At 39.3% G+C, this 27250-nt stretch overlaps 1 protein-coding gene across 1 annotated transcript in view; it reads right to left on the minus strand.

Annotated features, from left to right (window-relative positions):
- Window positions 1-15210: 15210 nt before the first annotated feature.
- Window positions 15211-27250, minus strand: part of KIAA1549L (KIAA1549 like) — a gene marked incomplete at both ends in the record, with an annotated part of 127852 nt that continues 115812 nt past the window's right edge. The window contains 4 exons of the mRNA XM_080345220.1: window positions 15211-15492; window positions 19332-19483; window positions 23900-24045; window positions 25237-25334. Of these exons, the coding sequence (XP_080201346.1) occupies window positions 15211-15492; window positions 19332-19483; window positions 23900-24045; window positions 25237-25334 (678 nt within the window). The remainder of the gene's footprint in view (window positions 15493-19331; window positions 19484-23899; window positions 24046-25236; window positions 25335-27250) is intronic.

Below are 27250 nucleotides of genomic sequence, written 5' to 3' on the forward strand. Positions count from 1 at the left end.
TATGATAGATGTCCAAAAATATTGTTTGAAAAGTAGTTCTTCAATCCACAGATTTTTCTCAATATATTTCAGGTCCCTTAAGCTGTACAGAGGCAGTAATGGAAAGCCAGTTCACAAATTTTTTCTGTTACAAAGCTCATGAAAGATGAGGAATGGGTTTTAAATAGTTAGGTGGTCAAATGTATAACAAGTGTCTTGAAAGGTGTTTAAAAGACATGTAGATACGGTTCTTAGGGACCTGGTTTAGTGCTAGAGTTAGGTTATGGTTGGAGTCAGTGATCGTGAATGTCTCTTCCAACCAAAATGATTCTATTCTATGAAAACTCAGCAACGCTGGAAACATCACCTACAGTTGCGCTCTATACCTGTCGTGTTAGACTTCGGGAAACTCAACATTCATCCACCGTTCCCCTGCGGGGAGGCGGCTGCAGCCCCGGGGCGCGGTCGGGGGAAAGGGGCAACCCCGGCCGGGCTGCCCGGCCTGGAGGGGCCCGCACGGAGGCCCCGAGCGCAGCGCACCCGTTCGAGCGCGGCCCGTCGCCACGACAACCGCCGTTGGCGGCGGGGGCTGCCGGGCGGCGCCATGGCCGAGCAGCGCCCACCGCGCCCGCTCTACTTCCCCCACTTCCACGACCTCGCCGAGCCCGTCGCACCCCTGCCCGACGGCGGCAGCCTGCGGACGCTCTTCGCAGCTGTGTGCGGGCCGCGCCAGCCCCCGCCGCCCGCCGCCGGGCCGCCCCGCTGGGCAGCGGCGCTGGCGCCCATCGCCTACGAGCCGCTGCGCTTCTTCTGCCCGGCGGCGGGCGCGGAGGAGGGCGGCGGCGCGGCGTGGCGGCCCGGGGAGCAGCCGCAGCTGGAGGGCGAGATCTGCGAGCTGGGCATCCGCCTCAAGGAGCTGGAGCTGCTGGCGCTGGTCGGCGACGGCTTCGACGCCCAGCAGTGTGCGTCCCGTCTGGGGGTCCCGCAGCGCCGCGCCCGTTGCGCAGCCACCGCTGCCGGCCCTGGCCGGTGGAGTCGGGGCTCCGCCATCAATAACGCCCTGAAACGCGGTGTGCGCAGCAGCCTTGGGTATCTGTAAACGGGTGCAGAGCGGGGCCTCTGCGGACTTGGGTGCCCCGCATGCACCTGCTCCTGGCCGGGGGGAGCGCGGGGTGTGCAGGGAGCAAAGGCGCCGTGCGGTGTCACCTGCCCCGGTCACTGGGCATGAGCGACCTGCTGAGGGCAGAAATTAAAGGAAGCGCAGAATTATGGATCTGGTTACTTTTGCACACACACACACACACAAAAAGTCACAAACCCCCAAAGTCATTAGGTGTTAGCAAAAAAAAACAATTCAGACGCTGCTCAAATCAGAGGGAGTATGTACATGCAAAATTTATCCACTGCTACTGTGCCTTCCTGAGGCTGTAAACCAAAGCTGATGTAAAAGAAAGGCTTCCGATGACCCCAGATAGTTGGAGGTATGAAAAGAAACAAAAACAAAACAAAGAAGTTAAATTACGTTGGCATTTGAATTTAAAAACCTACTGGCCATGCGGGAAATACCAGAAATAAAATAGTTCAGCAGAAAGTGATTCCTGAGAATTCCAGCAGGGAAGCCAGGAAGCGTGAGGATGTGATGCTCATCAGAGCCACAGGCTGCCACTCAGGAAACTTTCTGGAGTGCAAAAGTTAGAATAACACAGAAAATACATCCATCAGATATACACATTCAAAGCAAAATCCCAAAGAAGTTGCGATAGGTAGTTTGTATATGTTTACTTCTCAGAGCAGGAAATGAATAGGTTTTTTCCTTTGTCATAGCAATACATACCTTTTTCCATTTTAATACCTAATGCTTTCATTACATGTGAGAAACTAGCTTTCAAATATTTGCTAGACAAGAAATTGTAAGGAAAATTACTAGTTTGCTTAACACTATTTGATTCTTTTAAAGTATTAATGGCAAAATTAATGACAAATTATGTTTCATTCTTCTTTAGATAAACTACTGAATGCACTGAAAGAAGAAAAGATACAAGTCATGCAAGCAAGACAGAAGCTGAAGAAATAGCTACCAACATGATGAGGATTATTTCACCTGGATATTCTGTCACTGTAGAGAATTTTAATGGATCTTTATTTTTCTACTTATTATATACTATTTTACTACCAAATTAAAATATACAGTATATTTTTTTCTTGACTTTTGGTGTATTATTTGTCTGGTACTAGTTGCTGATAACACTGCTATGTACTTTAACATTTTTTTTCTCCAATTACTATAGGCAAACAGGATGGATAGTATTTTCTTCAAAAATACTAAGAAATTAACACTGCTGATGTCAGCATTCCTAGCAGCCCATTGGTGATGTTCAAGATACATGCAGCAGGGAAACACAGTAATTCCAGTACAAAATACAGGGTTTTTTGGTTTTAATTCCAAGTACGTTAAGTAAATGCAACCGAGTGCAAAAATATATGGTCAAATACCCTATGCTTCTAAACAAGCTTTAGAACACTACTTTCATGTTAGCATAAAAATCTTTGTTACAATCACAATGTATTCTTTTGTTGTCTTTAGTGTACCACTAAAATTACAGAAATTATTACTTGAGTTAGTTTTTAACAGAATAGTCATATAACGTTGACTTTAAGCTAATATTATACCATTATACTAGGACTAATTGTGTTTAGGCTAAAGCCCCTAATTTTTGGAGTGACAACATCCTTGTCTTTGAAAGGCATGTGCTTTCATGAGACAAAATGGACAAAGGCAGTGATCACAGATTGAAGATCTGGAGAACATCTGCCATTAAAAAAGTAATGCCATATATGGCATTGAGAATAACCTAACTAAGCAGTAAATAGGCTCATCAGACTGATTAGAAGATACCAATTATTTTTTCCTGTTCTAATTCAAAAACAGTAGGTGGCAGCATGAAATAATAAAGTTACCAACCCTCAACTTATCATATTTTGGCAGGCAGCTTTTTTTTAAAGTAGTGTTTTGATTTTTGTTTTAAATTGTGTTCAGGTTGCTCAACTGTGAAGCATTTTAACACAATACGATATCAAAATTTTATTTCCTATTACTGCTTATTACAGCATTCACTCTTTTACTATCTTAATCTTTCCAGCCAGATTTTGATCTACCCTACACAGAGGTTATATTAAAAAAAAAAAAAAATCTAGTTTAAAACTCCCATTTGTCAACAAGCACACTGTAATTGCATTTTATCAGGGCAGCTAGGAGATCTTAAACAGAATCTTACCACCCGTAATTGCTGTTGTCAGCCGCGTGTCTCTGCCAATTCTTGCTTTCATCTGCTAATCAATATGCTGTTTAATGAAACGAAGCCTCAGCAGGGCTGGAGGAGCCAGGTTTTGTACAATTCTGTGCCTCAGGCAGGGCAAGACCTGTGCAGAAATCCCAGGGGCAGGACGGGTGACAAGATTACCTGTATCTGAGGCCCATGGTGGGTCTCACCAAGGCAGCCCTAAAACCTAAAGCCCATTCGCAGGAGGGTGGAAGCCAGGTCCTGAACTAAGACTGGGCTGCCGTGGAGGGCCCAGGGAGGCTGGTCAGATGTACACAGAGCAATAGTAGCTGCCATGAGCTTCCTCCTTTACCCTACAACTGCATTATTCACCCCAATCCACCCCCCTTCAGCTTTCTTTAATCTACTCTTTAAGCCCACCTTGGCACCATTTAATTGCTGCTTAGCTCTTGAGAGCCTAATTAATGACATCGTGCTTCTGGCTAAATAGTTCTGTTTTCACTTGTTGGTGTATTTTGTTTTACTCCAGACAGCACACCACAAGTAACTTCCGAAGTGGACTTCTTAAACAAGGTATTTTTATACCTGCTGAGGAAACTCTCACATAACCACCAACGATTTATCTCTCTTTCCAACCATGTCTTAGGGGCTGAGGCAGTATATATGCAAAAAGTTGATCCAGGTGCCTAGAGGACAAAATTATAACCACAATACCTTGGAAATCTGGGCTTCAGTGTTTCACAGCTCCCTCTGCACAACGAGGATAAACCGTCTCTCAAAGAGATTTTAGGCTAAACCTACAAATAGATACCGAGATGGTTAATTACTATGAAAATAGGAACTGCATTACTGCCTAAACTAAATACCAGAAGTTAAAACTGGGCAGGACAAAAAGGGCAAATATACAGGTGCTTTCAAAGGCTTTGTGCAGAAGTAAGAGCTTTCAAATCAAGTCAAGTAGCAGAGGAGCTATCTTCATTTTCCCAAATCTCGAGAATATTCTGAATTTCACTCCTAAACTACTCTAAGTTTCCCATGGTTAATACAAGGGCTTACAAGCATTTCCATTGCATATAATCACTCCTTCCTAACTACCGCTTCCCCTCACCTTTTACCATCACTTTATATCCAGCTCTCATCAGCCATTATTCACTCTTGTTTTCTTGGCTTAAACAGAGCTACTTTTCCCAGCACACAGTTTAAATCTTTTTCTATCTGTTACTTAGTCTCTGTCATATGGCCTTTATGTTAAAACAACACTTTTGTGTTTAATTACTGGGTGATAATGGGAGGAATAACATCAGTTAATATGTAATCTCAATTAAAGTTGCATGGGAACACACATCTACTGAAAAAATCATTTGGTTTGCATGCCAAAACAAGGCAGAATGGTTTCTCTTGGCCAGTGTCAGTCAGGGCACCCTGCTATCAGGATGCTTTGATCAAAGTCCTTTCAGTGAAGCATCTCAGTGTTCCAAGAATATCATTAAAAGATGCTGGCTGTCTTCACTGGAAAGACAATTTGGCCTTCTGTGTGCAAAGTAGCACCTACAAAAGTAACTTAGAGACTGTAAAGGAAATGGGACACACAATGAAATATTTCTGCCTGGAAAGAATCCCTGTTTGTAATTTCAGTTGCAAATATATACACCTTAATGCACGTGAATTTGGCAAGAGAGTAATAAGCTTGTATTAATAGCCTGGACAAACAATCAGTTAAACATAATGGTGCATATGTTGATTCTTATTTGCCCATCTTCTCTGTTTCCATATGACCTTGTTACATCCAGTAATTAGCTCTCATCTCTGTAGGCTTATGGGTGCGTCTCAAAAGTGATCTATTTATTGTTTCCTTTGTAAAAATTAAACATATATTAAACAAAATAGAATGAACATTCTTACTGCAGTTTTTTATATTCACAAAGTATATGTCATTCATTTTTCAGTTATTGTTTCTGTTCTCTTAGGCTGCCTAGGGAAGACTAAGCCTGAGATTTCGATGCTGGCACAGCTCAGATCTCTTTCGTACAGCTACCTTGTGACTCAACAAATCTATCCCTATTGCATTCAAGTAAGAAACATCAGGCTACAATTTTGATTTATGGGCAGAGATCTCAAAACATCAGTAGGTTGCTCCCATTTCCAATTCTTAACAAAGAAGGCTTCTCAAAAAGCAGAGTGTCACATCATCTCAGGCAGCCCGAGGGCTGAGCAGTGACAGCTGCCTTGCTGAAAGAGCTGTGTCTACACCTACCGTGATACTCATGTTCCCCAAGGAGGATCCTCAGGTCTTACACTTCTGAAACCTGAAGCCGCCTTGGCTGCTTTATGATGGGAAAAATTAGATACAAAGCCATTTGAAAACAAGAATGCATTTAAGCTTTAAAGTCTTTTATACCAAACAGTTGGGTCCATCTAATTTCAGAGTGGCTTTTTTTTGAGTTCGCTACATTAAAATTCTCCAAACAGATACTCAGCCTTATTACAATGGTTCATTAGAATATAAATTAATCTTCAAGTAAAGCTGCCTTAATTAGCTCAGGGACAGATTACAAAGGAAATCCAAAAGCACTAAGCTATCATAAAATTATTTTTCTGTTTTCAGCAGTGAACACTGCGTGATAGATCCACATGTTCTGAAAATTCAGAACTAATATCTCAACATGAAGTAGAGAAATCAAGAGCGGCATTTAACTCTAGGATTGTCCTCTTTTGTTTTTTGGGGAGATAGTATTTCTTAAGATCACTGACATCTAGATACCGAATCAAAGAGGTGCCATAAGAGGTGCTAATTGGGAAGCAGTCAATAAGTGGTGCATTTGGCTTCTCTAAGGAAACATAAAATTACTAATAACAATAGTCAGTTGTTTGATGTCACACACTAAAATGATACATTTGTGAAATGGGCTGAGATTTTGGTATATCTTAAGAAAAGCCAGAACGACCCCTTGAGGCAATTTAAGCACTCACAGACACAACTTTTATATATAACTGTAACTTAAGTACACCATCTGTTCAGAACCTTAGTGATACATACACTAGGAAGTTCATTTATCCTCTATTTTGGGAAGATCCTTTCCTGCCTCTTTTTTTTCTCTGAAACTACAAAGAGAGGGAGGAAGGGTTAGATCAGTCCCTTATAGTTAGATGAACTTTTAACTGCGAATTTCCTTCATCACAAATTACACAAAAGCAGCACTGTCAAAAGCACATACCTGTGTTTTCCTTTTCACTTCAAGAGTGACAGCAGTAAACTTAGGACTGAGTAAATAGCAATTAAGAACACAGTGACTAAGAGGGCAAGGCATAGCAGACATCAGGTGAAACAAATTCACAAAGGAAACACAAGATCACAAGATGTCCTCAAAAAAAAGACCAGGCTTGCTGGTTACTGTCTTGCTTACCTCTGTAAGGTAAGGCAGCAAATGCCTTTCTTCAGAGGGAACACCACCGCTGAAATACATGGTTTTAATTCATGGAGTTCTTAAAAACTCCTTTCGTGTCCTTTGCCAGGTTCTGCCTTGAGAGCATGAGCAGCAGGACCCCTGCGCAGCCCAGGAGCCTGGAAGCTCCAAGGGAGAAGCCTGCTCATGCTTTAAAGCAGCTGATCTAAAGAAAAGGACACAGCAGGAACAACCTATAAGTAGCAACATATATTTTAAGACACATTTTATTTAATGTGCAAAATCGCCAAGAAAAAACATGTACAACTTCAACTAAGCTGTAGCCACTAACATGAAAGAAACTGTTCTGTGTACTTATAAGCTTCATTTCTAGAACCACCCTGCATTTCAGTGTAAAAACACAGCTGTTTGGTAATGACACAGAACATTTTAAATACCTCCTTTTCAGTGATATATAAAATTCTACCATTGGTATGGTTTTGCATTTGTAATTGCAAACGGAACCAGTTCTTGGAGATTTCCCTTCTGATTGCATAGTATAAAATTTTAATTAATTATTTTCCTCCTCTTTCAGTTTAATCCCTAGATTGGCTTTACAAATCACTCTCAATTTTGCAGCCCTAACTGGCTTCAGAAAATAAATTTTCCCATTTACAGCTGAAACAATTTTCACAGACACAGACATTACAGTTTAGTTGAATCAAGCTGTGAGCAAAGATGACATAGATATTTGTAATCATACAGAGCTAGTCCTTTCCATAGTTCAAAGACATAAGAAAGGCTCATTTCATCAGAAAGTGAAATCTGTTTTATGGGAAATGAGACAATTTATTGATATAACATCCCTGTAAAAAAGTGTAGAAGCTGTTATTGGAAATGCTTCCTAGAACACACTGAAATAGCATCAGGAGGTGAGTTTTTTCTTGTAAGTTCACATATATAGAAATACTACCAGAGGAACAGGTAATTTATAGCCTTGAACAATTACCAAGCTCCATGAAATAATAAACAGCACTTCATACTAAAATATCAACTTGCACTCCAGGGTTTCAGTGTTTCTAATATTATACTTTCAGTTAGTTCAGCCTCCCCCCAGGGGTGTGAGAAGGGGCAGTCCCTTCACCCTGCTTCCCAGACAGGGACACTGAGGCATAGCCACATTAAGCGCCTTGCCCAGGACCCACCTGAAATTCTGAAGGGTCAACTGACCTCAAATCTCCTAATTTCCGGCTACCCATAACTAGATAGCATCCTTTCTCTCTTTGCACAGTTTTAAGATACTTGTGATGGCTGATAGTTCACTAAGGGAATGGTGTCTTGTCAATAACTTCAGTGGAAGATATCTATATTAAGGTTTTGCCTTAATACTAATATGACAGCTCTAAGTGCAATACATGGGCCAAAGCCACGCAGTGCCATAGCTAAGTAAAAATTATATCACATATGTTGGTTACTACTTCTGTCACGTCAGCAAACTAAAGAGTGCACCTCTTTGTGTACAACAATGCAGAAGTCAAAGTCAGAATTCACAACAATGGCAAAGATATTAAATGGAAATTAAAAGACCAAAGACATAGGAATATCTTTGCTGTACACATGTCCTTTCTAACGAAATCCAAAGAACTGCCCAAAACAGACCCTTTGTTGAGTCTGGGCTCTTTCTGCTGGGTTGCTAAATCCTAAACCAAAATTTGGTCCTGGGTTCCATCTCATTTTCGAAAATTTTTAGCTTCACTGTATTTTTTTCTATCGAATATGACCTTGAATACAGTTTGAAGAACCCAACACGACATGAAAAAAAGCCTTTCCAATCTATCATAGAAAGAAATATTAAAATTAATTTGATGGAGGATAAAGTCATTTGGGTTCTTTTCCCTATTTGCAGTGTTGAAAGTAGTAGATAAAGGCAAGGACAAAGAATTAGCTTCAACTTTACTTACATTCAGGTCTCCCATGTTTATATCTGGGAAATAGAATATGCTGTTAATGTTGCTATTTTTGCACTGTTTTAGCAAATGAAGAAATCCAAAGTTAGCCAAATAAATAAAATCGATTCCAAGCAGTTAACTTCAAGATTCTTTGACCTGCCACAGTAATCAATTCACAATTACTTAGTGTCCATCCACTGCTGAAACAGAAGGTTTATCACCTGTTCTTAGACTACAGTCACTTGCTTTTTAGATCCTGGTGAATCCCTGACTTTCCATTACTGCCTCTGTACAGCTTAAGGGACCTGAAATATATTGAGACAAATCTATGGATTGAAGAACTACTTTTCAAACAATATTTTTGGACATCTATCATAGAATCATGGAACCATTTTGGTTGGAAGACACCCTCAAGATCATTGAGTCCAACCATAACCTAACTCTGGCACTAAACCATGTCCCTAAGAATATAATCTATGCATCTTTTAAACCCTTCCAGGGATGGTGACTCCACCACTTCCCTGGGCAGCCTGTTCCAGTGATACATAACCCTTTCTGTAAAGAAATTTTTCCTAGTATCCAATCTAAACCTTCGCTGGTGCAACTTGAGGCAATTTCCTCTCATCCTGTCACTTGCTACTTGGGAGTAGAGACCAACACTCTCCATGCTACAAACCCCTTTCTGGTAGTTGCATATTATATATGTGTGTGTATATATATATATATATATATATATATAAATATAAATCCTCAAGGATTTTCAATAGGAGTATGGTATCAAGTTGATTTAAAAACCATGAAATATTACATGATTCTGGAGCATCTCAACAGGTTTAAAAATTAGGGCCTAAGCCACCTTTCTGTATTTTTTACATCTGTTGGTATTAAGGGCTGTCCAAAGGGCCAATATGTTACATAGGTGGGTGTATCCACCTCAGAGCCTCATAAAAATCCTTGTCTCATGTCTTGTACACAGCCCAAGCAAAACTTTTCCTACATAACAGGAATGCGCAGATGTGCAGTTTTCTGATTGCTTTTCACTCACCGTGCACGGCAAAACATCTTTGATCAAGGGTGTGCTATGCAGTTAGTCTCAGTAGAGATTCTGTGGTATTAACCAGGTATGCCTTTATGACTTGGCCATCTTGAAACTCTATTTCAAAGAGCTAGTCAGTACCAAATTCATTTACTGACCTATATAAATCTCATTTCCTTGAGTTGAGTTTTACATTATTTATGAGAGAAAGGCAAGAGTTCAAAAAAAAAAAAAAAGGCATTCTAAATGAGTACTCTTATCCTTCTTTTGCACGCCTACCCTTCAAAATACAAAATATAACTTTGAAGTATTTTGATAAGCAAAAAAATCTTACTCTGTCCTGGAGTTACAGCTAAAAAAATAACCCGTGAAAGGGAAGTCTCGCACATAAAGTTACCACTTGACACACTGATTCCATATAGCACTGTTACAAAGTCTACAGTGCTACGTCTAAATGATGTTAAACAAGCTTGAGCTGATTCATTTCTCTTTGAACACACACTACTTTGAAAAAATTGCCTAGCAGACCAGTAATGCATATGGAGCCATCACAGAGAACTAAGTAGATGTAATTTACTCCATATACTTATTTTCAAAATGATGTCTGTCTCTCTTACTCCAAAAAGCTGTGTGCTTGTGCACTTTCATGAAGGAGCAGTAAGTGGCGAGAGATCTGTTCCATCAGCCACAAGAAGATACCGAGCAGAAGGCGGCCGCTGCCCCACACACTCTGACTAGTGGGCAATCTTGATCTTAGCAGACCAAACTTTCCCTTTTTCACAAAGCCTTTAAAAACAAAAAGGCTAATGGTAATAATATGCTAATATAATGTATTGACCATGTCTTCCTTTTTTTTTTTCCCCAATGATGTAGTAAAATACTGATAAGGTGCCATACAACTTGGTGCTTTATTACAAGAGATTACTCTGCGTAGCTGGAAAACAACTCGTATTAACTATGCGACTCTCTTATGTGAAGCTACGCAGAGGATTCACATGGCTTACACAAAGGAGTGGAAGTGTGAATTGATACACTCTCCTCTGATAGGACTGAGTCTTAACTTATAGATATCAGTCATTGGCAATGAAAGGAAACGACGAGGAAAGCTGCCAAACACAAACATTTTCTAGTAGGCATGAGTGAACGTGCAACAAAAGATCCATGGCTTCCAGTCTATTAAGTTACTCCTGACCTGTTAATATCCTTCATATTATCTTCACACTTGTTCTCTTCCTACCCCCTTTCATATCAATGAGGTATGGGAAGCCACTGAGATTTGTTTACGTACAAGAAACGCAAGGTCAGGACTGTAACTGATTTACTGGACGCTTGGACACAGTACTCAGAGCTGCTCAGGTGTGTGAAGGGTGACCAAGGTCAGCAAAACGAAGTGGCTTCTCCTGCTGGCTCAGAAAACTTGCTGTTTTCAAGTTTCCTCGGACTTTTATAAGGTCTAACTGCCAGCTGTTCGCAATGCGGGACTAAAAATGTGCGTTAAAATGTAATTCATTCTTTAGAGTCTGACATCTTGAAATATAACAAACTGTAATTTGCTTTGTATGTGTCGTCCCTTAAACAAGACAGAGGCCTCACTTCAGTTCTGCCACTCAGTTCTACCTGCTTTGCATTTTTATCTGACATTTTCTTTCTTCCACATCTCACCTCTTCAGTTAGTCTGAAAAAGAAATGATCATTACTTATGATAATTTCCCCATTTCTATATAGAGGATTTATGTGTGCTTGTTATCAAGTTCTATCCATGTTATTACTAGACACAAACATCATTCATATTTCTGTACCGAGTGTAGAGCTTCTCTCAAATCCAGATGTGCTTTTTGCAAAACAATGACTGTCAAAGAATACCCTCTTATCCTCTTAAAGTTACTGTTCTGCTGATGTTAAGAACTGTCACACCTCCTGAAAGTGGTCATTACACACATACTGAGAAGTAATTTCATGTACATTTCATTTGAGACATTTCTGCTGACGGTTTACAAATCTGAAGACAAATAATGGTCAGAATTATCAACATTTTTGTACACAGAAAACAATAGTTTCACCTAAACATTTAACATCATTTTAAAGAAAAGAGGGGCATTTAGTAGAAAAACCTTAATGAGTAAGTTTTTATCAGTAAAAATGGGATTAATATATATTTATGAGGTTATAACTTTAAACAGGTATGCTTTCTTCTTTGAAATCAACATTGAAAAACTATATTGTAATTGTAGTCATACAAAATGTTTATTATATTACAAATTATTTGTACACTATATTTTCACTTTATCATTGCTTTGTGCTCAGACAGTATAAATAGTACAGCATGATTTTTCTTTCCCAGAAATGTCCTTACTGTCATGATATAATCTTACTTTGTACTTAACAAAAAAATATAGAAACATATTACAAACAAGATAAAAAGCCATTATGAATGAAGAATGTAAAATGTCTTTGTGAATAAAGTGCACCACAATGGTTTCAGAGTGATGGTTGAGGGAATATTCAATAGACTGTACATCATCGACACAATACCAAACAAAATTAATTCTGAAAGTCTAACAGGTCTTCCTCAGTAGTATGAAGAGTACTTTGTTTAACTTTACTGAAATGATTTTTCTCTCTAGAAGTCCATTTCAATGTTTTTAGTTGGGCTTTTTTCTATTTGTTCTTTTGTTTGGACATAGGCATTCAAACCCTCTACGTAAACGTAATTTCCAAACTTTTTAATTTCCAGAATGGCAAGATACATACTTCATCATATAAGATATATGAGGCTTTACCATCACACATTTTTTGATAGCACTATTAAATCACTTACATTTAAGAATGGATAGAGATTTACAAACAGAGCTAAGTGTCCCAAAGATGCAGTTTAAATCTGGCACTTCCTACCTCCTGTGACTCTTTTGGGAGGATATCGTAACATCACTGTTCCCAGCTACATGGCTTTAGCATTCCCATCCATGCGATCGCTGCTGCTTCCAAACTTGCAGCTTTAGGATAACTCTGCAAAACTGTGGTCTAAGATACAGAGATTTATTTCACAGCACATTTCACTCCCATTGCATAGAGGGGCTTATCTATTTGCCAGATTTCACCGGGCTAAATAGAATAATCATTTAAAAACTGAGGCAATAAAGCTGATGCAAATTGTGGCTGGAACAATTTAGTGTACATTTTGCTTAGCAAGTTGGCTTAAGCCAGTTATGAACCAGCTTGGGCTGAAAAAAAATAAATCCCTCTTAAATTATGCCTGCACTTTTATTAGAGTGATTTAAACGTCTGAAAAATAAGCAGAATATTGTTCTAGTCATTCTAGTGAAACTTGCACATGTAGACAAAACCAAATAGAGAAGAAATTCAGCCTTGCTGTCAGCAAGTAAACTTCCCACTAAAGCCAACCAGAACTAGTCTTTTTAGGGCATACTGGATTTGGCCCAGTATTTTTAAGTTGTTATTTTAAAGTGTGATATTCTTAGGCAGCTATTAATTCAACACAAAAAGACATTTGGATGTATTGTATTACACTCATAAGATCGGTATTAGTTAGCTGATAGGTAACTGAGACAGAGTCTGTCTTTACTAGACTTCTATTTATATGAAAGACTGAATTTCTTTGGTTGTTTAGTATCCAAGTCACCCAAATGTATATTTGTGTATTCCAGACATAGCATGTTTATACTGATCATTACTTTCTTTTTTTCACTTGGTTTATGGAAATTTTCTGACTATAGCAGACTAGTCACATATAAATATACAGCATATATATACATAGAAATTACAAAAATACATTTTATTTATATTTGATTTTTAAATAATAAAAACGAAATTTCACATTTGTTTAAAGATTAACTAGCATTCCAACAGCTTCTGCAATATTTAAGGTACTGGAGCAGAAGATATCTGTATATTCTAGAATAACTATGTATCACAATCTCAGTCAGGGTTTATAATATAATTATTTTTGGGAAAAAATAGCTCTGCTTTAAAAGTTTGTGCTTCATCAATTTCTTCTTCTATCCCCTGTTCTAGTTCCCTTCCCCTTCTCCTCTCATTTTACTGAAGGCCAAAAAGCCAAACCAAGTTCCCTTTCTCACCTCAGCAAAGACCAAAGAAACTCGGGGGAATGAAATAATCAGACAAAATAACATAAGCAATTTTGGATAACTAAATAACTTACTGAAATGAAGGACATTACCTTTGACTCCAGTTGACATCAAACATGCCCACCACAACAAATTTTGGAACAACTTCAGTTCCTGAAGCTAATTGCTGAAGGAACTGAAAACAATTGTTCATGATCTCCAACTGTTTTGTACAACTGCAAAAGATGAACTATTGTCCCATTCAACTGGTTTGGTTTTCTTTTGGGGTTGGATTCATTCAACAATGCAGTTTAACAATTAGTGACCTTTATCTTGCACAATATAAAGTCAGCATAATTTCTGGAAATGCTCTCTTTTTCACAGAACATTAGTATTTTTGTTAATTCACGCAACCATTTACTTATTTACATGTTAATATAACAATCAGGTCCTTTACATTCAGAACTTCCTGGGTGTGCATTCACTGTTCCAGTGTAATCAAAATCAACTGCAGCTTCAGGTAGCACTTTCTGGCATCGCTTTAGTAGATATCATTGTTTAAGAAAGAGAAAAAAGCACTGTGTTAAACAGAGGTCTTCTTGTCCAAGCAGGTGTATTCATTATTCCAGGTTGGAAAGACTTGCTCGAAGGTCTCAGGTTTACCAGCTTCACATGCATTCAGAGTCAAAAGCCTGAATACAGAAAACGCAAATAACTTTTTTTCATTTCTCCTAGAAGCTTCTAGCACCAATATCCTTTGTTTGCTTTCTGGGCATTGTGCTCTCTCACCCTGAAAAAAACCCTTTTCCATAACTCATCAGTTTTATTCAGGGACAAGGTAGCCACTGATTATCAAAATATCATTCACCTTCTTCACAGCCTTCTCTTCTTTCACTTCTTTGTACTGTTAATAGGATGAGGAGAATCAGGGCTATTTACAGGACATTTATTTGTATTACTTACTCATCTCGAATTCTTTTGGTTTGAATACAGTCTTTAGAATGAAAAGGCTGAATGACTCTGCATTGACAATATCCTGCAGCAAACAATGAACATGGCTACCACACCCTCTGTGGCCTTTAGCTAACTGTGTTCTACTGTATTTTCTTCTTTAATCAAAGTTTTGACATGCAGAAGTTATTTTCAGCAGCTCTACCTTTGGGCCTGCAAATGAAACATGGTGTGGAGCAAACACATTCAGCAGCATCTCTAGTGACGATGGGTCATAGTACAAGAGCGCAGTGACAAACAATTGCATATTATCAATCTTATCCATATTGAACAGTTACCTGGCAGCATTTCTTTAGCTGGCAAGCAGAATTATGTATCTTCAGAGTCCTGTTGCTCTACTTCAAGTCATTTCATAGTGTTGATTTTTCAGACAGGAAAGTGCCATCACTGGGGCACAATTCACCGCAAGCTTGTAACTGAAAATGAAAGGAGTCACTTTCTTGGCTACCTCAGGTTGCATGACAGAAATACCATGCACAAAAGATGTTAAACCTGGAATTCAAACATATCTGTTTGCTTCTTGGCCAGTTTAGCAACTTCTTCTCTTATTGCCTTTACGAGGGCAGCTGTAGAAATGTTGGTGAGAGGAGCATCAGACGGGTCGTTTTCCGTCAGGCTCTGCTGGGAAGCTGCGGTGGAGGGCAGAGGAGCCTGTTCCAGGCTGGGATGCATGCTCGCCTGCTGGCTGTACTGCCGAGGAAGCCGCGAAGGAGAATTATGTTGGTAGCGGGGCCGTGGATAAGCCTCGATGTACCCAGGTAGTGGTACCTGTGGAGCATTGCAATTACAGAAAATTATACAGAACAGTTGATCCATAGCGCCACCTGCCAGGTAACACAAACCTCCCCAGGGCAGAATAAGACATAACAAGTAGACCCATATGAAGAGAATGTAAGCCTCATACTCCTAAGCATCAATTTCCAGAAGTCTGTCTTGGCATGCGCCATTTATGCACATATGTCAACATATCAGGTACTCAACTCCCCAGACGGTGGCAGCAAAAACACCTAGTAGGGGAAATATTGCATGTCCTAATTAATCATCAGTGCAAGAAGTCAAAGAGAGAAGCCTTTTCTGAAAGTGTGTCCTCTGCTTACTGTTCCTCCTAAGCATTTCAGTTTTAAACTGACAGCATCACTGTGTTTCAGGACACCAAAAAGCCTAGAACAGAGAAGCTAAGCTCACTGATTTACAGCCAGTGTCTAATCCAAGTCAGCCAAGTCTCTGGACTTACTGTTCCGAACAAAAACTCAATAGATCCAGACAACAGGGATAAGCTCAGCTATGCCAGCCTGGAAACTCAACGCTGGCTTCTCAAATGTATCAGGATTTCTGGCCACATTTAACAAAATTACATTGGGGATTCACAATTTTACTCCGTTGTAACTTCACTGATAGAACCATGATATCAGCATTTACAGTCCTTGGAAGTTTTTAATGCATCAAATAAAAATAGTATTTTTTTATGCTTTGCAAAAGTCTCTAAAACAAGAGTCTACAGCACTTCATTTTGAAGAAGGCTTTACAGTACTACAGAAGTCAACCCATAACCTGTTACTAGGACAGAATAACTTCTCCTTGAGAAAAAGATTACCAGCTGATCATTCTAGTCCATGCCAATGACAAATAAGGAAAGTTCAGTGATTTTCTTTTTTTTTTTAAATGAACTGTGTAACTTGGAAAATTACACTTATATGAACTATACTCAGAACACTACACTTTTAAGTTAACTGGTAAATTTCCACAATGTTTAATCAACTAAAAAGTTACTTTGTAATTCTTTTTGCCTTAAATGAGAACAACAGTTTTTACTTTCCAAATACATCAAGGTTTTATGTAAGTTTATAATAGAGGCAGCCAGGCAGATATGTCAGCTATTTTTGGATTTCAGTCAGGCTGAGGTATGAGGTGCTTCACCCACCAGGGCTAAGGCTTTGGTGGGTGTGCCAGAAGGAGAATTTCAGAATTGTAGGTGTCTTCAAGAAGACTGAAATGTCAAGATGTGAAACATCTGCCAGTTTTACATACCTTCTGGGGAACATGGGACCTCAGCATGTGCTTCAGAATGAAAGCTTTGGAATTTTGCTTAAATCCCATTTTGGCTCTGTCCCTGTGACAGTTTAATAACCCCTTGGGGTGCTTTTGGCACTTCCGGCATTTAAGAACCTATGAAAACCTGACCACTAGAATTTACACATGCTCTGTGCAATCTTAAATATCCATCAAGTGATGAAGAGAATGTCACACATGTTCAGAATGGTGCAATGAGACAAACAAAGGAAGCAGGCACGGTATGAAAAGGATCATTAAATGCCTTTGCATCTGTTTAGTTTACAATAGATTATTCAAAAGACAAACATTTTAGTAGTACAACATATGAACATACCACTAGAGGCCACCAGGTTACTACTTTCACCAGGCAGCATATAGCTAATTTGGAAAAGAAATGCTTTATCAGATAGTTCCCTTCTCCCACAAAGCAGTGCTTCAATACTTTAAACTGAGAAAATAGTACATTACAGTAAACTGAGCTTATAAACTCATTCTTTGTAGTCAGATCTCCTGTTTCCCATGTTGTCTTGTTTACAGTCCCACTAGTAGAAATGCATGGACAGTAAAGAATTTCAACTTTCACCTTGCAGATATTAAGCCTCTGTTCTTATTAATTGTCACAAAAACCTTGACCAAGCTATAATCTAGAGGTTCAGAAATCAGAAAGCATCCAGCAACTCAAACTGAGTGTTATTTCAGTTCTTTATTTTTTGCAGTTTTAGTCGGGCTTTCTGACAGTGTTATGTTGCTAACACTATTACTAGTTCCTCTAGTAATGATTTTCAAATACAACTTCTTGACAGATTTGCAGTCACTGGGAGTGCAAATTCATTATAGAAACCAAAGTGTTCTGATTTTACATTTTTTTTCTTTTCTCCTGAAAAGTCATAGGAGGGCTGAAAGCCTGAGTAACAAGTTGTTGTTCAAGCTCTGTAATGAGTAAGTGAAATTTAAAGAAATATTTGTTTCCTTTGAATTCTATGTTGCCACAGTTATTTTTCAGACAGCTCCTTGCATCCCTTTCCATTCTTCTATGTACGGTCCACCAGCACTAACTGCTCTTGTCACCTATTTCCCTGAAGACAGGGAAACCCACAACATGGTTCCAACCTCCTCCTTCCAGAGGAAGGATCTGGGTCCTGGAGACTTGAGTTCCAGTCTTGTCCAGTTTATTTTCAGTCACCTTTTTGACAAGTGATATCTGATTCTCTTTTCATGGGACTGCAGACAAGAAGTAGGGATACAAAAGGGAAGAAGAATGGAATAGAAGTAAAATTCTTTCCCTGATTTGTTTTGTGTCTTTTTTGTTTGTTTCTTCTTCTTAAAGAAAAAGTTTTAAATGATTGCTCAGACACAATGGGCCTCATGGATTTAAAATGTCAGTAAGGTTAAAAACAACTTTAAAAGGCCAAACAAACAAGCACATAAACAAATAAATAAAATGATGAAAATTAAAAGGATTTCCATGCTTCAAAGGGCAGGTCTGGGGAGGCAATCTGTACAATGGCAACAAAAGCCTCCAGGTGCCAGGGGCACATCAGCAGATGTGCTCAGTTTACAGATGAACATACTCCTTTTGTCTTGACAGTTCAGCCTACAAATTCAGACTTACATCTGACAGTCAAACTGAATTCTTTTCCTCACAGGCATTAGGATCAGTAATAAAGATTTAGCAACAAATATGCACCCCAGGAACATTTATATGACAGTGTTGTCTCTTGTTTAGCTGCTCAAAGCTAACTGTTAGACTCCAACTGCAATTCTCTAAAATATTCTGTCGATGATATGCACAAGGAAATAGAATTCATCTCCCAGTTTGTTTAGCTGAATTGGTTCTGCATAAATACCAGATGTGAGCTCAAGCAGCAGAATTGATATTTTCTTTCCTGGTGGAAAAAGCACCCTAAATTTTAGAAATTGTTTCAAACATAATAAACTACTGCAATTCATTTTAGGGTGTCTCAGCTTGATTCCTTTGACATTTCTTTGACATTTCTTTGATTCTTTGGGCTAAAAAATTACATCTGTCCCAGACTAGGATTGTGCAATTAATTATTTAATTTATGACCTGTCACTGCAGCCTGCAGGAGGACTTGAAACACTTGCACAGTGGGGCTGTGGCAGCACTGGGAGCTGGGATTCGGGAGCCAGGGCTGTATGGAGAGAAGCTTCCAGGTGGGAAAGATGCTCCCCAGCTTCCAAACATCACAAAGCCACCCTGAGAGGCAGCATCACCCCCTCCCACCATGTGCCTATCTGAATATTTAACCTCTGTCTTCGGAATTAAAAATGGTACCTAATGTACTAACTTTGAATGGGTGCCAGCCTGTAACCTAGTGACTGATTTAACCCTTTAAAAGACCTTATTTACAATTCATGGTACGGACAGCTAAAGTATCTATGCCCCTTCTCGTAACTTTTCACTACTAGAGATTATTACCATTCAAGGAAGAATTATCTTGCTCATATTCTTTGCTGATCACTTAGCATTGCTTAAAACTCCTCCCCTATAAATCACAGAAAATATATGTAGTTAGAAAAGCAAGGATGCTTACAGAGTCTGCCCACTGCCCTGGTAATTCATTCTCTCCAGCATAGGGCATCCAGGCTTGGTTCCTGTATGCGGTGGGTGGTGTTGGGATGAAGTAGCCTGTGAAGCCAGGTCGGTTTGCAGCTGGTATGGCAAACACTGCTGGTACGGTATTTCCTATTAAGAAAGAGAAGAGATATAATAAATGGCTGACATTTTCAATTATAAATTAGAAGATAATGCCTCAGGCACTTTTTAAAATTTTTGCTTGTATTGGTGAGAGTGTGATCACTGTCAGCTGAATGTAAGGCTCCCACCATCTGACTAGAACATCTCTATAATGCTGGCAAATACTAGAGAAAGCAAGATTTGCAGTTGTCTGCATAATCATGCACACCCTTCAGATAAAGATATGACGACTCAGTCCTTAGGACTTGATCCTTGTAACAACTGATCTTGATCAGAGCTTTGAATCATTAGGAAAAAAAAAAAGGGTTTCTTTTTCCTCTTTCTTTTGCTTCCTTATATTCCATTTTGAAATGTTGTTACCATGGGTTCCAGAGTAGCGCACCTTTCGTTTCAACAGCAGGTGATAGAGCATTCAGTTTATACAGTAAAACTGTCTTAATATCTGTAGGCAAAAAACCTCCAAAAATGAGTGAATGATACATTTCAAAGGCTGTAATCTCAACAACCCTCTCATAAAACTTCAGTGCTTCCATAAAAAAAACACCAAGGTTCTACCAGCTTAATTCCTTTTCCAGGAACAGTCTGTGACTGCAATAAATTACGCAGCTATTTATTAGATATTCCCAAGGAAACCTGTTGACAGATGTGTTTTATCATGTCTTGATCAAGACATATGCATAGGGGTGTCCAGGAACCTTTCTACTAAAATTCCAATATCAAGTTCCAAGTTGGGTGGGAAAAAGCAGCCTTCCTAGTGTGAGGTTCAGCCAAATCTCTGGATGTGGTTCCACCTGCTCTTTCAGGTAGGGTTTATTCCTGGAGCTCGCAGAGGTGCATGGAACAATGTGGTTCTTGCTGCAATTCCTCACATTATCCACAGGATATAACTAGGCTGTCTGGAAGACCAGCATCTTATCATGTGCTTCTACTATTTCGCTTGAGAGAAACCATCATAACTCCATGTATTTACCAAGTTTAGAATAAAATACAAACTTGCTTGTCCAGTAAGACTTCTTTCCTCTAGTGTCTAGTTGCATTTGATGATAGACATCAGCAGTGCACTGCTGCTACACTATGGTCATAAAATCCTCATTCCTAAATCCTGGTTGGTAACATTCTGCATCATCTTTATCAGGTACTAAATAAAGCGTGTGGATGGTGGTCCTTCAGTACTCAGTTATAGTACATGGACGTGCATTTTACTTTTCACATTCACAGAATATAGCAAAACCAACGACATTTATGTGAAAGCAGAAGAGCCAGTAAACCCCATAGGAACACGATAAAGTACAACTCCTTTTCACTGAGGAATGGAAGTACAATAATGTTGGATAGATACAAACCAGCTCTGTACTAGAGTCAATGCAGAGAAAATGCAATTCCTCTCCCCTTCAACTTCCCATCATTTGAATCTTGCCACTAAATGCCCTCAGTAGATATGACACCACTGTGTAAGAGGTGCTGACAAAATGGCAAGACATTGGCTTTCCCCTAAACTTCAAACAGAGAATAATTGACAGAAATTAGCATTGCTTACTGGCTGCTCCATCTGCCCCCCCAGAAAGTAATTTATAGTCCTAGCACATCCTTGCTTCTGAGCACTCGGCGAGGATTGTGCTGCTACTTTGATGATACCAGGAATGCTGCATGGGCTTGGACATAGAGATGGAAAGACTGGAACAGTGACACTCATTCCCAAAGCAGTCTCCACAAAACCAGCAATTTATAGGTTCTTAATGACCCCCCACGCAGTCCTAGGCTAGAAGGGCTGTGGATGTAATCAGGGCATGCAAAGAGGAGAAATATATATATTTTGTAGAACAACTGTCTCCAGAGTAGAAACATATCATGTGTTTCAACACTGTCTCAAAAACAAACAAACAAACACACACACACACACAAAGCCCTCCAAACAAACAAACAGCAAAAAAAAACCCAACCAAACAAAAAATGACAACAACCAAAAAAAAAAAGGAAGAAAAAAAATTGGCTTAAAACTCTTTACAGTTACACAGTGTTTTCTATTGTTAGGGACTAAGTCCCATCTTTCATTTTGACATTGGGTTGTAGGTGAAAAGTCATTACATCGGGGAGGATGCTGGAGTCACCCAGCTCTCGGAGAACCAGTCCCTGTGGAATTGCTACGGACCAGTGGGATCTATGACGCACAACAGGTAACTACAGGGTAAATCACAGCACCTCCACCCCAGTTCCTTCAGCCCCTCCATTTGCAAGGAAGTGGGCTAAGAGAAGAGGTGTGGATTTTTTCTTCCCAGGTCACAAACAGCGCAGGGGTTGCTATTTTAAATGTGCTAGCAAGGCTGGAAATATATATTCTTTGGACATGTATAGAGAAAAAAGTGCTGCTCCAGTAAATGACACATGGCTTCTACACCAAAATGCTCTTTTAATTTAACCACAGCAAAATGAGCTACTATTCAAAATGAATACTCAGTTAGCTGATATAATACTTATCCCAATTTGTACTGCAACATTATTATCTTAAAGGTGCTGTTGATGGGTTCCATAAGCCATCCTTAGGCTGTTTCATGCCAAATCAGCACCTGAAGCAATGTTTCTTCATCTACTGGGGCAAGAAGAATTTATTTTCCTATCAGAACTTTAGAAATCTTTGTTTACAAACAAGGATTACAAGGATTTACAGTTGCAGGATTCTTGCAACTCTCCTTGTCTTTCCCTGTACTGTAGCCATTTGTAGCCTCTGTCATGTAAGAAAGTTCCCTCCAACTACATGATGAAAAATTCAGGCAAGCTCCACAATGTACACAGAGGTCATTTCTCTTTTCTGAAATGCGGCCACTCTTCAGTGGTAACACAGTATACCTGGTTTTAACATCCAGCAATAGAATCTCCACATCACTGTACATTATAAAAAAGTCTATCACACAGAACACATTACTGCAGACACGAAGAAAGAGCTCTTGGTAGCGTGGCAAATTTCACAGCTCGAAATGCTTTAAAAATGACAGGGTGAGCATCTGCTCTTTTCAGATTCACAGTCACCGTTTGCAGAAGGTATGACTAGAAGTGAGAGTAGAATGGATCTTTCAAACCTACTATATTTAATTAACTGACAACAGATTTGCATATTCCCATTATTATTCTCAGCAAAAGATGTTGAATACAGTGCAGATAACTCTCTATTACTTCTGAGGAAACCAAGAAAGAATTTTTTTCTGGCAGATTAGCAGAGCGATGTTTAATATACCTACTAATTTCAAAACTTTGAACTGGCAATGTAAAATTTTTTTTCATCTTGTAAGCTCTTTTCTATAGCTCTTCAAGAGAACATTTTGCCAATGAGAAGCTATTTCAAATATTTCCCAGCTAAATAATATCCGAATACCATCAAAATAGTGTTTCAGCTTAATCTCATTATTAAATCAATTCATTAGTAATTAAAATTCATATTAAAAGGACCAGGAATTTGCTAGGCCTTTAAAACTGGGACATTTAGACACAAAACAAGTTCTGCATTTGAGCAAAAACTACCTTTTCCAAAACAGGAGGGGAGACAAGCTAACAGATTACCTTTGACTGTGCAAAAGCACTGCTGCCTTGTACTTTGAATGGGAGGGGGCATATATCTTCAAATTACCCCCCTCAGCACCCCAGTGTTGTGACAAGACTGGGGGTTAAGTTTCTCAGGACGAAACAGGGAGTCATAAACCTCATCCCACATTCAGGCTGGAAAACCTCGATCTTGCACACATTATTCTTCATGTCCACCTGTTTTTTCTCCCTTTCCTTATGAACCAAGCAGAGCTAAATGCCATTAAGCCTCCTTCTGCAGTACTGCTTACAGCTCCATTGTACATACTCTGTTTTCAAGCGCTTGGCTTGATATTTTTAACTTAAAAAATTATGGAAGGATCCATCTCATTTCTCCATACCCTTCAGAACCCCGCTACCTGTCTCTCCCATTTCGGTTGTTTCTGTACGTGGTGCAACACAACACACAAGTCACACTGCAATCCCAGTACCACAACTTCTGCTTGTGCCACCCAACACCTTCTGTATCAGCCCTACAAATTCCACAGGATTTTGTGGTATGGATAAACTATTTTACTGGGCATTAATAATTCAGAGTCCTTACCAGTGAGCCAGCAGAATGCCATACTTGAACCATCTGGTACATAACTGCTGGGTCTTACCTTCCAAAATGACACGGTGCTTCTACAGGATGAGTAGTATTTTACAATGCAGCTGATGCTGCATTTATGGAGGAGAAATCCTTTGTAGGTTCTCCTTAAGTTGCAGAAAAACACACTTGATACACTCTTTCTCCAAATAATCATCTGCATTTGCTATATCCCATACATTCATTTATAAGCAAAATGTGGCTCTCAAAGCTGCAAGTTGTGTCTGCACTCTTTTTTTCACCTGAGTGAAAAGCTGTTTGATCAAGTGGGCCAACTGACATCGGAGCTCTCGAACCAGGTGCAAAAGATGCCTGATCATGATGCTGGGCCTGATCTGCACCACTGGACTCAGGTATTCGCACTTTGCTGCCAATATCTGATGTAGACCTGTTCATTAAGAAAGAAAAAAATAGAAACTTTTGTCATTCTGACTGAGAGATGAGATTCATAGCCATATACATGCCTATCAGCTACAGTATGACACGCTAGCTAGTAAAGACCTATCTGATTTTGCTCTGGCATGACAGAAGTTTGGAGAACCACTGGAAAACAAGAAGTCTGGACAAGTCTGAGAACAACTTCTTTACCCTGGTCACTTCTTTCCCGAAGAATGTTATTACCATTGCATAGAGCCTTTGCTTGCTGCTTCAAACAAATACCTGTGACATGCAATACAAAAAGCAGAGCTTTACCATAGTTCATCCACCCAAGACTGTAGACAATACCATATTTCTACAGTATATGTGGCATGGCAATAGTAGGACAATACTATGGTAAGTAATGTTAATTGCACTTGGGAACTACTAACATCTTTTGAAATGGTGTTTCCCACTTGCTTTAGAGCTAAAATGTAATGGATGAACAAGAATATGTCAGTGTCCGCATCCTGAACATTTGGATGCAGTTCTGATATTACTGGCAGCCACTCCAAAAAGTTTCCTTTGGCCTCGGAGCTCCACAGCCGCTCGCAGCAGCCCTGCGGTGCCTCCAATTGCAGCTGGCACCAGGCACTGAGGGCTAAATGAGTTCAGCCACCACAGAAGTGCAAAAATTCCTTGAAATGCATTTTATAGAATGCCTTACTGTGAGGAAGAGGTAAAATACGCGCACTATGCTGAGGCAATCAGGATTTTGCACGTATTTGGCTTCAGAAATGCAGGTGTGAGATATCTGAAAGCTAGGCAGAAATCCCCGGGCCCGAGGTACTGAGAAACATCTTACAATTCATCCATATCCTGTTGCAAGTGCTTACAATAGAGAAAAGCAGGGAGAATGACAGTGCGAATTATCTACCACACATCTGCAATACAATACGCCATTATGCAAGTCAAGGCAAAGCATGTTTTAAAAGAAATCAGAGCCTGGATTTCCTAATTTTCTCGAAACTGATTGGCAAATAGAAAATTCATTGCTGTTTCTTTCCTCTTCATGACAAAATGAACTAAAAACAACAGGTTTCTGATTTCATGAACGTGTCTTTATAAATGGCTTATAATTGCCCCTTCAGGGTTTGCCCCAGTTCTTATTACAAGAGTGGTTTTTAGAGATCATACCTAAAATAAAAGAATAGATAAATACCTCCTGAGAGAGGCAACAGCCACAGGACCTGTTCTGGGAGGGACAGGAGGAGGAGGAGAGCCCATTACCATCTCAGGAAGCTGAGAAAATCTGTAAGCCTGAAAAGGAGGAAAAAAATAGATCTCAGTCAAATTAAAAACCTAAAGAACCTCAGAAATTAAATACCAGCTTCACATGCCAGCCAACAGCAAGGTAACTTTTTTCAGCATGAATAGCAATTGCATTCTATTTGAGAATTTACAGTGTTTGGGTGATTTTAGGATGTATAAGAAAACATGAGCAAATTATTTCAGAGCCAAGATGAAGTCTAATTAAAACAAAATGTATTAAACACTGTCTCTGTGACACTTGTAACCTTGCTGGCAAAGCAGATCTGTTATGATTATGTGAGACTCAATAGCTGCATTAGACCCACAGGAAAAAGATCTCAGCATTTTTGCTTCCTCCAGAAACACAGTGTTTTAAAGATTCAGAAAACATCCTCAGAGCAGCCGCTACTGAAGTGAAGCTGCCTGAGAGCAATGCATATTTCAACCTCTTCCTTTCGGCCTTGAAGAGATTAAAAGCAAATTCTTCACAAAAATCCCAAGCTCTGTAACTTTCTAAAGCAATAACATAGATCTCAAACAGTTCTGAAAAAGCAGAGTAATTCAGAGGAACACAGGACCACCCATTAAGCCACTTGCCTGTAGTAATTGTGGATTTCCTCACTAATACATGTGAGGGACAAGCAATCATGTGCATGAAACCCATGGTACCCAAGAAACGACATGTAAGGCAAAATTTCTTTTCTTTGTACTGCTATAGACTAGAGGTCGTAGTTTTGTTAAATATACTTAAATACAGAGAGATTATAACTCTACAGCACTTCATTGACACTTTTATTCAACACATTGTGGGTTTCGTTGTGTTTTGTTGGGGGTTGTGTTTGTTTGTTTGTTTTTAATTATGCTTTTATTGATGACACTTCAGAGCAATGCACAGGACTTAGTCCTCTGATAAGATCAGAGCAATAGTAAATAACAAATTATGAGGAAGCTGTCCAGTTTCAAGACATAAGCATTTTGACAAAAGCGAGTTCAAAGTCCAATGGTGGGATTTGGCCCTCTAGACAAGAGGGTATTTGGTTTAGCCAGAGAAGCTCCCTCCACAATCAGCAGCAAAAGCTAAAAAGACGTTACCATGGGATGAGTCACTCCTGCCTGTAGAAAGAGCCTACAGGATTTACATTATTAGCTCAGACTTAACACCTACATTTAGGTTTGAATTTGGCAATATAAATCCCACACTAAATAGCAAAAACCACTATCTTTCAGTAATAATCTTTTTAAATTACACATTTAGACAGTGTTCCAATACCTTCTCTCTCAAACAGCTGCAAAGCTGTGTTAACACAGAGGAAGGGTAACTTATCAAATACTGACTTTTGGTGTCAGTGTCTCTAAGGGAAAAAAAATGCAGACCAAGCATCTTTCTCCTGCCTCTCGCTGCCACCCCTTTTAAAGCAGGGTAGAGTCCCTCAAAGCCATGTCTATGAAAATCATTTTTTCTTTTCATGCCACCTACAAAGTCTCATAATATTTACTTTCATCATGCTGCAATGGTATTCAAAGTATTTCTATATTTAGGTAGAAAAAAAAAAAAATCTAAAGAGGCAATGGTACATTTCCTAGCCAGGGGTTGGAAATACCAATTTTTAATGAAAGAACTCTATAGAAAAATGCAAATGTTATTTGCATCAAAGAAAACATCAATTAGATTTCTCCTAATAGTGCTGGACTTGAAATGATCTGCAACACCTCTTCTGCTTTTGGAAATCTGGCAACTCTCTCTCAAGCTGAACCAAATGCTTCCTTCTGGCTCCACAAGCCTTTCATCCCACATCTTGCTCTCAGTATGTATATGTATGAAGTAGGAAATTATGTTTTTTCCCTGCTCAGTTTTAAAAGAGCAGCATGTGACATAATGTTTCAGCGTGGTCAGTGACTCCAGATGCTGTTTGAGTATAACAGGG

Source organism: Nesoenas mayeri (assembly GCF_963082525.1).
Source record: "Nesoenas mayeri genome assembly, chromosome: 5".
NCBI classification, from domain to species: Eukaryota; Metazoa; Chordata; class Aves; order Columbiformes; family Columbidae; genus Nesoenas; species Nesoenas mayeri.